Here is a 13,898-nt window from a genome sequence, read left to right as displayed (position 1 = left end):
GATTAAGTACATGTAGCTATAAAGTTTAAGGTGAACATTTGTTATCTTCCAAACAAATCAATTAACACATAAATAAACGATGTACTATTTATTCAACAGAACATTACATAAGTTTTATAACAAGAGGCCCATGGGCCTTAACGGTCACCCGAGTACAGATATAGAATGAAACAAAGACACACTATATACTGGCCCTTGATGTCAGTCAGTGATTTTACAAATTTGACTTTTTACAGTATGAAGAGTATTTGCTTCCATCAAACCTGTGAACTAAGAATTTATTTTGAAATTTTAGTCATTTTGACCCTTTTTTGTCCCGCCCCTCTGGTCCCCCAGGGGGTCAGCGAGGACTGATATGGATATTAAACTTCTATATCTCAGGCTAATAATTGACTCTAATCAAGTTTGACTCATTTCCTATTAAAATTGAGCAAAAAAATGTTCATAAATGTGTTCTTCCTATAAAAACTAAATAACGTGAGTTCCAGGGTGATATAATTCACAATTTTATAAAACCCCTTAAGACCTTTCCATCTACAAAGAGTATTTGATTCTACCAATTCCAGAATTTTAGAAGAAGATTTTGGAAGTTTTAGTCAATTTGACCCCTTTTGGCCCCGCTCCTCTGCCCCCTGCAGGAGGTCAGCCAAAACGTCGACCAATAGGCATATGATGTTAAAATGCTATCCTAGGCTAATAATTCTAACCAAGTTTGACTCGTTTACTCTGAAAATTGAGCAAAAAATGCCCATAAATGTTCTTTCCCTATATAAACTATAGTAAACTTAACCCCCTCCTCAGGGCGAAACGCGAGATCCCAGGATCATATTATTCACAATTTTTGTAAAGGACCTTAAGACGTACCTTTCCATCTATGAAAAGTATTTGATTCTACCATTTCTAGAATTTCAAAAAAAGATTTTTGAAGTTTTAGCCTATTTGACCCCACCCCTAAGGCCCCTGGAGGTCAGTCATGGAAAATTTGTTAATAGGATTCAATGGCCATCTCATGCTGATAATTCTGACAAAATTTGACTCATTTCATATTACAAATGACCGAATAATGCTCAAAATGTGTTTTCCCTATATCACTATATGGTAAACTTAACCCCCTCCCCAGTGGGAAACGAAAGACCCCAGGGTCATATAATTCACAGTTTTTGTAAAGGACCTCAAGACCTTTCTATTTATGAAGAGTATTTGATTCTACCACATCTGTGAGTAGAGAAGAAGATTTTTAAAATTTTAGACAATTTTACCCCTTTTGGCTCCTGCAACAGCCCCCTGGGGGGTGGGGACCATATAATTCACAATTTCGATTGGTCATATGCCTTAGAAGGTTTGTACAAAATTTCATTGAAATTGCTTCAGCGGTTTTGGAGAAGAAGTCGAAAAAGTTAATTGTTGCACCACGGACGACGACAGACAAAAGGCGATTATAGAATAGGTCACCATGAGACTCTCAGGTAACCTAAAAATGACATCTCATTTAAACTGTTTCAACATTTGGTAAATCATAATGGAAGTAAGCACCTGAGTTCACAAAGAATGGCAAACACATTCATCATGGGATATTGAAATTGTCAATGTTCAATATTAAACAGAATTTCCTTTCCTCAGTAACATGACACAACATCTGCACAATCAGTATAGCAAAATGTTGTAAACTGTATATGTCACAGATTCTTTTCTTGTGTGAAATATTTTCATTATGGTATACATTTTGGCGTAGTATGTTTTATCTATACCATCAATAATCATCAGGTTTTATCACTGTTGTTTTTATTGTCTTTTTGATGTTTCCTTTTCCGTTGTCGTTGGCCAGCGACTGACCCTTGCTGGCGTGAATCTTGACTGTGTTTACGAGGCGTTGAACTACTTTGTTGTGATTTTGATGCGGTCCATAATGTATCCACAGATCCCGGAGCCTGGTAACTAAAACAACAAAGTGATACAGTTAGATTGTAAAATGTCATCTTTAACAACCAACTAGTTAATGTATGAGTTGATTAAATGTTGCTATCAGTTGTAGTATCAATTCTCATCTGTACAGGAAACACATATTAGATCTAGTATACCATATTCGATCCAATAAGCGCACAGGGAGTTTAAAAAATTGAAAAACCGCTAATAAGATGAAATTATTGCAAATCTATACAGTTTTTAGTCTTTATTTATGCCTGGGCAATTGAAATGAAGGTCTCGAAAAATGGGGAGGGGTGCTTATAGGGACATGGGCGTTTATTGGGTCAAATACGGTATTCATTTATCCTTTAGAGTTGAACATCACTGTATCCCTCTAGTATGCCAGTACTTTTCTGTCCTTCAACTTGGTTGTTAAATCTCTTTCAACCAAAAGTGTGTGTTATATCATGCCCCTTGATATTTTTCCTCAACCCATATGTAATAGGATATAGCTGAACCTTGATAAGAGTCTCACCCTCGATATGGAGATGCACCATTTTGTTTGCCTTTATAGATTGTAATAATATATTAACACTAATGATTTACCCTGGGTCTGATGTGTCCACTGGTATTTTTGATAGGAGGATATGGATGGCAGGAATGTCACGATTCACCTTCAATCTGAAAACAGGAAATAGATTTCTAATTCTAAGGCTTGCAGCAATCTAATTGAAACCAGACATTTAATTTTACTCTGTTACAATATGCTCTATGATACATCCTAATACAAGTTAAAAATACATGTACTTCCTAATATACCAAATTCCATTCTCCTTCAGACATCAATATATAATATACCATAGTCTCCAGGGATATACACACATTCACACACACACAGCACATATTGTAATAAAGATAGGCAATCCTTAAAAGACCTCAGCTAACCAACCAGTCCTTGAATAAGAATTCACAACCTCTAAAATCTGTAATAAAAACGCCACATTTGTATGAATGGTAACATCAAGTCTCACAGCAGTAATCCGGCCAGCCACTGACTTATGATTGACCTGGGTAGACCTTTCGATTAATGACTGCTCACCTGTCTAGACCATCAACCGTCGGCTCCCAGTATTCTTCTATTCTGAAATATCAAGAAATAAAGCTTCATTGAAGTCTTCATCATTTGTTCGCCGCTAGCTTTTCTCAAAATAATGATGGTCATGAAATTTACATCATAGATACCTACTAGTTATACAACTATTAAGAGTCCTGGCTCTGATCTCTCAAAATACATATATTGTAATTTTAGATAAAATTCAAAGACAGAAGCGCGAGAAGCAGGACCCACAAGCAGTTATTTTTTTCAAGCTATAATTCTGTGATTTTTACAAACAACTGTGAGGCTCTCAATCAACAGGTAAAATTTCTGGATGAAATTTGTTTACCAGTAGTGTATATTGTTATCATGAAAATAGGAAAGCATTTAAAAATATGCAGCTTACTATAATAGTTGCATTGGTGGCTTTTGTTTTTTGGTCCGTAACAAATTTTTACCATAAAGGTATTAACAGTCAGCGCATGCAGTTAGACACATTGACCTTCACCCACTGTAACTGATACTGTTTATAAGTTATATAAATGATGAATTTACATTATAAACGAAGCAGAAATTAAATGACTTACCTTTTGTTTGTAAGCTTGGTTATCTGATGAAGTGACTGTAACAAAGAAAATTTGTTTTTATTGCAAAATGCACAGAAAATAAATATATGTCTAACCTCTCTCTACATAGATCAAAAAGCTGCCGTTTATATAATATAAAAGTAGTAAGTACAGTATTGACAATAAACTAAAGTATGATTTTAACATGTACCTTCAGATCATTTTACCATTAAATTAGGTTTCGCCAAACCAAATAAATATTTTTTTGTGAAATTCGATAAGCGGAAGAAAAGATGAAAAAACATATTAAAATATCTCAATTTAATTTCTTTATGTGTTTGAGATTGAACAAATGTGTCTTGAATCCAAAATTGAAGGAAATCCTTGATTTATTACGGTGTCCGTCAGACAAAATAATATGCAAATGAAGCTGCGATGGATTGTGTTGTCGAAGTTTGGCGCATGCGCATTGTCACGCACTAAAAGTAAACAAAATGGCTGAACGAAAGGTGTGAGATGAAAAAAAATATATCTGAATCGGCAACAAAGTGGGGGAAATTATAATGGATTCGGTAGCACCCTAGGATATCTATAGGGAATTGAATTCAGAGATGGAATGTAGCAATAGAAGAAACAGAAGCCACATCTCAAGCGGAACTTGCCGGGATCTGTTGGGACTCGTGTAACGGCATTGCACGTGGTGAGTTAAATTTCAACACATATGCCAGCGCACAAACAACCGCAGACTAACTACATGTATATTTGGTGTACAAAGTTAGCGAGCGTATGTAAGTAACATGAAGTGTTTTAGATTATATGATATGTATAAACAGTCCCTCGCACTTCGATTTGTTGTTGTTTTTTAACTAAACATGCCGTGGCAAGACTGTCACTTCTATTTGACATTTTGTTGCACGCTTCCGTTTGTTGCTGCGGCCTCGTTTTGGAAAAAATACGTCATGTTCTATGTAAAGCTTGGCTTCGCTCTATTTTTAGAGGAGTATTTTCCTGGTCAAGCTAGGCAACTGACCACCCATATCGTTCGCTGTATGCATTGAAAATGATCTGAAGATTATATCTATGTATAGGATAAATTTCAATTTCGTAGTCTTTATATTTCATTGGGCGAAACTTCCTTTCATTTTACCATTAAGCATTATTGTTAGCAAATCATATGAATCTGTATATGTACCTAGTGGAACTCACTTGAATATGGGTTCATTGGCAGCCAATCTATGTCTTAAATATACTAATGTTATAAAGCATAAATCAATAAATAAGGGTATGGAACATAAGTTCTTTAATCAGAGTGATTATAGCAAGGGTTAATTGGCAAAAAGGTGGCTTTTTTAATTGGTGTGTATGTCTATAGTTTAGAAAGTTATGGATTCAAATCTAAATACTAATGTTTTATTTTGTCTTTCTCAGTCAAAAACAAAATGCCTTGAACTACAGCATTACCTTATTTTTCCTTTTCATGATCTCTGCACAAGAAATTGCTTTTGGGATTGCTGGTCCTGAAGCATTCCATGTCATCTGTTTAACTTCTGGATCCTTCAAAATATATTCACATCATTGTATGCTTGTAACAACACACTTCTTAAACATTTATCATATTTTAAATAAGTAGTACTAGGTACAGGCCCTGCTTATAGAGAGGGGTAATCATTTGTAAGAGAAACACAGAAATCAAATTTGTTCATGATCTCTAAAATATTCCTAGCCTGATAATCTGTTATATTAATTTACCTATATTTTGCACATTAAGCCACGTACCTGACGTGAAGGGTTAGGGTGACATATCATAGGTCATCTTGGTACATGTCAATTTTTCGTAATCATTCGTTGGGCACTTTGCATAAATTTACAAAATGGTACAGCATACTGATATTACCGCATTCGACCCAAGAAGCGCCCAGGACATTTGAAAAAAATGGAAAAATGAAAAGGTACTAATAAGACAAAATTATTGCAAACCTATACAGTGTTGTGTAGTTTTGGTCTTTTATTAATGCTTGGGCAATTGAAATTGAGACCTCAAAAATGGGGAGGGGCGCTTATAGGGACATGGGCGCTTATTGGGTCGAATACGGTACTATCACTGGCATTATATACCATCCCCGGACTATCTCATAGTAAAACAAAGGTAGATATATATAAATGTAACGTCAGTGACATAGATCAGTAACACCAAGAGTATCGAGGGCGACTGATATTCAGGGCCTGCAGCTTGCTCGAATGAAAAAAAATATAGCAAATTTGTTCAGTTAAATAAACTTGACCTTCGTTGAAAGTCAGAGGTACGATAATCCGACCATGCTGATCTCTCTTCTTTTGTACTCTATGATTTTGTACCTTGATTTTCTTCATTGAATATCCAAGAAGATTTCTAAGTTTACTGCCTGCTGTGACTTTCATTTCAATTCCAGAATTGTCCAGTGTGAAAAACACCGTGGACGGGACCTCGTGAACCTCTCCTTTAGTGTAATTCTCCATATCTGTTACAACTACATATGTACATAGATCACATATTTATGGATACATTGCGCGTTATATCGTCATATGAACCTGTATTTTCGCAAAGAAAAAAGAACCGGAAGTGCAGTTTCGGCTAGTAATAATAAAAAAAAAATGGGTCTATTTTTCCGGAAATATCTTACGTATATTTTACCACTCTGTTTGATTTATTATCCGCCTCTAATTACACCGTCAATTCTGTTTCAAAATAAAGCTTCTAGAAAGGGTTGTATATAAATAAGCTATTATAGAATGTAATAAAACGCGATTTTATTATCTCAAGGCTAACTGACAACCTGAGGTGATATTACAATCAATTTACATGTAACTGTATTCAGGGGCGTAGGAAGCGTAAAAATGCTTATTTGAAAGAAAAAAGGGTCCTCCTGCACATTTTTCGTACTTCATTCTAGAAAATTTTCCGCTGCGCGGTGCATTTCCTAAAACGTTCAAGTCAAACCTTAAATAGTAAAAATTCAATACACACAAACTAGACTAAAATGTCCACCAAAGAAGTCTGTGTACTATTTATAAAAAAAATGTCTCTTAAAAGATCAATTTGTCTTAGCGAGAAAATTATTCTTTTTTTTTATGTTACACAACGATGTGCCGATGGTGTGAAGTCGGTGTATTCAGATCGAGTAGGGTTGCATAATGTTATGACGACACAATTATCATCAAAAAATCATGAAATATGAATATAGTTATCTTCCATGCACATCTTTCACTCTGCCATTCTTTCATTCACCAGTATAATTAAATTGTTTGGGTTTTTTTGATAGAGGGGGAGGAGGGAGAGAAAAGATAAAATAAAGAACAAAGAATTGGGGAGGAGAGAAGGGATAATAGGATGAACTAGAAAGGAGAGATTGTGAAGAATAAGAATTAAATGTAGATATATTCTTATATGAATAATAATGAATAAACAAATGAAAACATGAGTAAAAAAGAGTAAAGAAAGAAAAAGATAGAAAAAAAAAAAAAAAAAAAAAAAAAAAAAAACGGAGGCAAGATGTTAGGAAGACAATTTATTTTTGATAGTGGCAATTGCATTAAAAATTACTGCTCTACATCCCGATCAAAAGCAAGCATGACACATGTATGTATGACAACAAATATATATAATTATGTTCTATTTTAATAAAAGATATTTACAACTGTCAGGGATTCGTAAGTTCTACTAACTTTATCCATTTTTTCCAATCTTTAGTAAAAAATTTAAAAGTTTTTTTCTCCTTTTCCATAAGCTATATATCTTTGAACATAATAATAATCTTTAATACAGTTTAAAAAAGCCATCACATTTAAAGAACCATGTAAACATCTTGTTTTATAAACATAGTGTTTGATAAAAAGAACAATTTCATTATCTATTCTTTGATATATGCCGTTATTATTAAGTTTTCCGAAAAGCATTGTTTCTTTATTTATTGCAAATGGTATAAACAGAATATCTAATAGACTTTCAAAATTTGCTAAAAAGTTCTGAACTTCAGAGCATTCCCAAAATAGATGAGTGATTGTCTCCCTTTCTAAAGCACATAACAAACAGTGAGGATCATTAGAGAGACCAATTTTACAAAGATAAGTGATAGTTGTTAATATATAGTGGTAAATTCGAAACTGAAGCCACTGAAGTTTAGTATTATTGGTAGAGATGAAGGGTATATTGTATATGTCTTTCCATGTTTCTTGATCATATTCAAAAGAGGTTCCCCATTTAACTTGACCAGTTATTACAGTATTATTTTTGACAAGTGCTCTATAAAAATCTTGGACTCCACAAATGTTTTTCAGTATAATTTCAAGACTAAAAGGAATAATTGGATAAAATAATTTTTCATTTGGTAAATTTACATTCTTCAGATACTTTTTAATGCTGAATATCAGTCCATGATATTGAAGATAATTACTTATTACACCATAAATATTACAAAATTCATCATATGTAAGGAAAGAACATGGAGAAACACTTTTTACCAGGTCTTGTATAATTGAAATTCCCTTTCTAAACCATGATTGGTAGAAAATAGTTTTATTTCCAACAATAATGTTTTTATTGTACCAAATTGGTGTCTTAAGAACAGAGTGTTTTTCCGCTTCTAATTGGTTATCCTTTAATCTTAGTTTGAACCATGCTGTAAATACATCCTTCTAAAAATCATTTTTACAATTAGATAAAATTTTATTCAGATATTCACTTCCACAGTTTGCCAAATAAAGAAAGTTTACTTTAGTTTTTAGAATCATTTGCCATTTACCATTTGATCTAAAAATTCTTCTTATCCAGCCTATTTTTAACGAGTCTATAAACGATGAAAGATGAATCATTTTCAAACCTCCATCTATATAATTCTGGATAACTACATCTCGCTTAACTTTATCTGAGTTACTATTCCAAAGAAAATTAAAGAGAACTGTGTTCAGATGTTTTACAAAATTTTCATCAGGATTTGGAAGTGAAATAAAAAGATGATTTAATTGAGAAATTAAGAGAGATTTTATGATACAGACACTCTACCAATAGGAGATATTTTCCTTTTGTTCCATGTTTGTATTAAGTTTTTTAGTTTACATAATTTTTTATCAAAGTTAAAATTTTGGTATTTTATGAAGATCAACATGAAAGTCGATACCAAGAAGTGTAAATTTAGTAGCTCCCCATTGCAAGTTCAAGCTCGGAATAAGTGTATCACCACTATACTTTTTACTGCCTATCCAAATAACCTGGGATTTTCCTGTATTTATTTTAAGTCCTGAAATTTTGGCATAACTACTTAATTCTGTAACAGCTGCCTTCAAAGAGTTCTCAGATCCATCAAGTATTAGAGAAGTATCATCAGCATATTGAGAATTTAAAATACTACAATTTTCTATATTTATACCAACAACGTTTCTGTTATTTCTAATACGAATAGCTAGGACTTCTGCACAGATGATAAATATATAAGGGGCGATTGGATCGCCTTGACGGCAACCGCGCATAATATTAAAAAATGAAGACAAATTACCTCCTTGATTAATTGCAGAGCTAGCATTATGATGTAAGACTTTTATCCAATTTCTTAAATATCTTACATATTTCCAGTACATGTACGACGAAAAAAAAATAATTAAAATGGGATTGTAAAACGAAATCGATAATTTAGTAGAGTCGCAAAAGTTATTAGCTAACCGTTAACAATTGGCGTTGTTATTCAACTTTCAGGACATTGAAGTCTAAAGCTAAAGCTCGTGTACAGTCTTTTGTAACTTTTAAAAAAATAACTCACTCGTGTAGAATAAATTCCATATCCATCAACCACTCGTTGTGTAACCTCTATATAATCACTTTCTGAACAATTTGAGAGAGAGAAAAAAAAAATTTAAAGGCCCTCTTCCATTCCGAAACGGCTTTTAATTTTTAAAATTGGAATGTAAAAAAAAATGATAATTTTGTAGAACCGCAACAGTTATTAGATTACCGTTAATACTACACCTTTCATCACCTTCTGAACAATTAAATTTAAATAAAGTAATTGTTAATTTTCATAACACCGGCCGTATTATGTTTCCCGTCGTGTCCTAATTATAATAATTACATATCACGAGCATAAATGAATCTTCACTCTTAACTGTTCACTGTTAGTTTATGCAGGAAATCTAGCATTTTTTTTTTTGGTAATGTAATCTCATCTTAGGCCATCAATATACATTTCCTTATGTTATCAATGTAAAGAAATTCTATTTATTTATTTATTTATTTATTTATTTATTTATTTATTTATTCATTTATTTTTTGTTTGTTTATGAAATGTAGTGGGCCTTAAATTTTCATAACGCAGGTAGTCTTACATGTATGTTTCCCACCGTCGTCCTAAATACCGCGCGGAGTTGACTATTACTGCTCCAGCCGGCAAAACATATTAGGCCATGGGCTAGGAGGGTCCCACATGCACCCCCCCCCCAAACCTCCGAACCAATATTTTTCTGAACCCTTATGATCCACTGATCACAAATCAAAATGTTAACATTGCATAAGTTGGGATGAACTTCCGGTTATGACGTCATCAAGATGGCCGCCATCTCGAATTTGACTAAAAATTGAAAAATAGTCATAACATTGACATTTTTCAACCGAAGTATACAAATGAGGTATCAAAATGACCACAATAGAACAACAAACACATATCAGGACCAAAACATCCAATATATGTAGTGATTTCTACGCAAGAAATGAAAATAATTGATATTAAGCTCAAAAATGGTGATTTTTCAGCAAATTTTTCATTTTTGGCATGACGCAGCAAAAATGTTTCCCAACAGCAAACTATTATTTCTAATAAGATTTTTGACCACCTATCAATCAGTTTAAGCAACAAAAACAACAAAAACCAATGTTAACATCGTATAAGTTCCGGTTATTACGTCATCAAGATGGCCACCACCTCGAATTTCACTGAAAAATGCAAAATAGTCATAACACTGATATGTTTAAACTGATGTAGACAAATGAGGTATCAAAATGACCAGAAAAGAACAACAAATACATTTCAGGACCAAATAATCAATATATGTAGTGATTTGTACGCAAAAAAAAAATGAAAAAAATAAGATTTTTAACTCATAAGTGGTGATTTTTCAGCAAATTTTTCATATTTGGCTTGACGCAGCAAAAATGTTTCCCAACACAAATTATTACTCGTAATCAGTTATTTAAACTCCTATCAATCAGTAAAAACAACAACAACAACAACAACAACAAAAATATAGAAATGCAAAAAAGAATTATTGTTATACCCTCATTTGTGTAGATTAGCAGCGTCTCAAAAATAATTATTATAGCACAACGCCTACTGATAGCGTAACAAATGTAACCTAAGCTAAGCTTGTGTTTCCGTTAATATCATTAACAGTTCCCAAAACGTTTGTGTCTTTGAAAATGAGTAGATTCATTGTTTATTCCCTATGCATACCATAAGCAAAATGTCGGATGGTTACTACAGTGTCACATATGTCTTTCACTGGTTCTCAATGATAACCATTATCAATGTGCGTGCTTTCTTGCCTCACTGCACTATTCACTGAAGAGACTCGGCATATCTGGTAGCTGGCACATGCAGTCCGAATCAGAGTAATCGAGATATCAGTATCCAATTCGTTGAAAGTCAGAGCGTCGTCTTCGATGTCGATGAGCTGATGTGACACTACATTGCCAGTGTTGTTCTAGCCTGTCATCTTTTATGAGCCATCCATGGTCAGAGTTCATATCAGGAACAACAGGTTCAGGGATGTGGGATCTCTTTCATATTCTAACATATCGTACGTATATGCTGTTTCAGACTTCTCCGGCATAATGGAAATTACACCAGATCCACATTCTTCCAATGGTGGAATTAGTTCTCCTTAGCGCATAGCTCCATTATTCGTATGAAGTACTATTCATCAATCTTGTGGACCCTCGTGCAACCATAAATGGCACAGGTGATACCATCGAGGTCATTAATGAGACCATAAATGTTAAATGCTTTTCATTGGTCTGAATTTTCCCAGTCCCTTGAAGGTGCTGGTTGTGTCACATTTGGTGTATGCGTAAAGAGAACATTGAAGACTCTCCAGTAAAAAGTTCTCTACAGTGCTTTCAAGACTTGGCAAAGAGTGAAACTTCACTGCATACCTCATCTATGACCTCAAAGAATCCAACTGTGCCATCTACGGTCACTGAGGTTCACAAGAATGGGGAATTGTGCTTCATACGAATTAAGGAGAACCAACCCAATCCTCCACAGAATTTTGATCTGGTGTCTTTTCCATAATGCCGGAGAAGTCTGAAACATCATATACGATATGTGAATCTAGGTGAAACTAGGTTGGAGACAGGAAGAGCTCCAACATCCCTGAATCCGATGTTTCTGATATTAAATCATGGACGGTTGACAAGTTAGAACCACGATGGTAACCCGGTAATGTAATGTCACATCAGGACATCGAAATCGAAGACGACACTCTGGCGAGAAAGCACGCACAATGAAAATGATTATCATTAAGAACTAGTGAAAGAAATTTGTGACACTGTAGTAACCATCTTATATTTCCTTACGTTATACACAGGAAATAAACAATGGATGTGCTCATTCTAATAGACACAACACGTTTCGAAAAGTGTCATGGTATTTACAGAATTTTAATTTGATACCCTATAGCTATTAGTTGGCATTTTGCTGTAGTAATTTAGTTTGAGAGGCTGCTAGTCTACAATATTTCGAACATGAAAATGGATTATTTTGAAGTCCTACATAGATATTCAGCCAATTTTAAATTTAAATTTGTTAAGATATAAATCGTCAATAGCCAATGTTATATTCAGGAAATTCCAGGACACCAGGAAACTGTAGTGTCAGTGGTTTGGGAAAAAACATCAATCATATGCCGCATCCGGTGATGTTTTGTAAACCAAATAAATGATGGTTTTGTAAACCAAATAAATGATGGTATAACAATTCTCTTTTGCATTTCTATATATTTTTGTTGTTGTTGTTGTTGTTTTAACTGATTGATAAGATGTCAAATAATTGATTACGAATAATAATTTGTTGTTTGGAAACAATATTGCTGCGTCAAGCCAAATATGAAAAAAATGCTGAAAAATTACCATTTTTGAGCTTAAAATCGTATTTTCATTTCCTGCGTTCAAATTACTACATATATTGGATTATTTGGTCCTGACGTGTATTTGTTGTTCTATTCTGGTCATTTTGATACCTCATTTGTCTACTTCAGTCGAAAAATGTCAATGTTATGACTATTTTTCATTTTTCAGTGAAATTCGAGATGGTGGCCATCTTGATGACGTCATAATCGGAACTTATACGATGTTAACATTGGTTTTTTGTTGTTTTTGTTGCTTAAACTGATTGATAAGTGGTCAAAAAACTTATTAGAAATAATAGTTTGCTGTTGGGAAACATTTTTGCTGCGTCAAGCCAAATATGAAAAATTTGCTGAAAAATCACCATTTTTGAGCTTGAAATCAGATTTTTTCATTTCCTGCGTAGAAATCACTTCATATATTGGATGTTTTGGTCCTGAAATGTGTTTGTTGTTCTATTGTGGTCATTTTTATACCTCATTTGTATACTTCAGTTGAAAAATGTCAATGTTATGACTATTTTTCAATTTTTAGTCAAATTCGAGATGGCGGCCATCTTGATGACGTCATAACCGGAAGTTCATCCCAACTTATGCAATGTTAACATTTTGATTTGTGATCAGTGGGTCATAAGGGTTCAGAAAAATATTGGTTCGGAGGTTTGGGGGGGGGGGGGGGTGCATGTGGGACCCTCCTAGCCCATGGCCTATATATTACGCAGGAAATCGTGCATATGTTTAGTATTCAACCTCCTCTTAGACCAGCGAGGTCAGTCTGCATGCCTCAAAGGAGGACCGACTATATATCTATAATCAGATGCAACCATTACCTCAGCTTCTTCCAACACCTGGATTTCAACAGCCTCAAGATCTTCATGCACCCCGTACATCCACAATCTCGGGGATTCCAGCAGCATCATGGCGCCCGAGCTCAGTACAGTCAATCCAGAAACTAACATGGTTTCCTTGGTAATGTTCATCATCTTCCTGATATATGTACCATTCCAGCTCAGGCAACCAACAAAACCACAGTAAGGGATGCGATACGAGAGGTTCCCCCAATCGTAACGAACTTAAAAAAATCCATACTAAAGGGAACATTTCTGAATGTTTGCAGACTGAAGTCAAAGTTAAAATTAACAGAATTCGATCAATCGTTTGACGTTCTTGTTTTCCTGGAAAGTAAA

At 34.1% G+C, this 13,898-nt stretch overlaps 1 protein-coding gene across 1 annotated transcript; it reads right to left on the bottom strand.

The window, feature by feature from the left end:
• Positions 1-75: 75 nt before the first annotated feature.
• On the bottom strand, positions 76-6,168 carry LOC138314513 (ribonuclease P protein subunit p25-like protein). The gene is made up of 6 exons (XM_069254876.1): positions 5,923-6,168; positions 5,029-5,121; positions 3,589-3,623; positions 3,005-3,046; positions 2,512-2,586; positions 76-1,935 (listed from the first exon to the last, which is right to left on the bottom strand). Exons 1-6 carry the CDS (start codon positions 6,061-6,063, stop codon positions 1,761-1,763), a joined length of 561 nt encoding a protein of 186 aa, XP_069110977.1. The 5' UTR covers positions 6,064-6,168; the 3' UTR covers positions 76-1,760.
• Positions 6,169-13,898: the final 7,730 nt, after the last annotated feature.

This window comes from Argopecten irradians, chromosome 2 (assembly GCF_041381155.1).
Source record: "Argopecten irradians isolate NY chromosome 2, Ai_NY, whole genome shotgun sequence".
NCBI classification, from domain to species: Eukaryota; Metazoa; Mollusca; class Bivalvia; order Pectinida; family Pectinidae; genus Argopecten; species Argopecten irradians.
The sequence above is the reverse complement of the archived record's forward strand: the minus strand, read 5'-3'. Positions and strand labels throughout refer to the sequence as shown.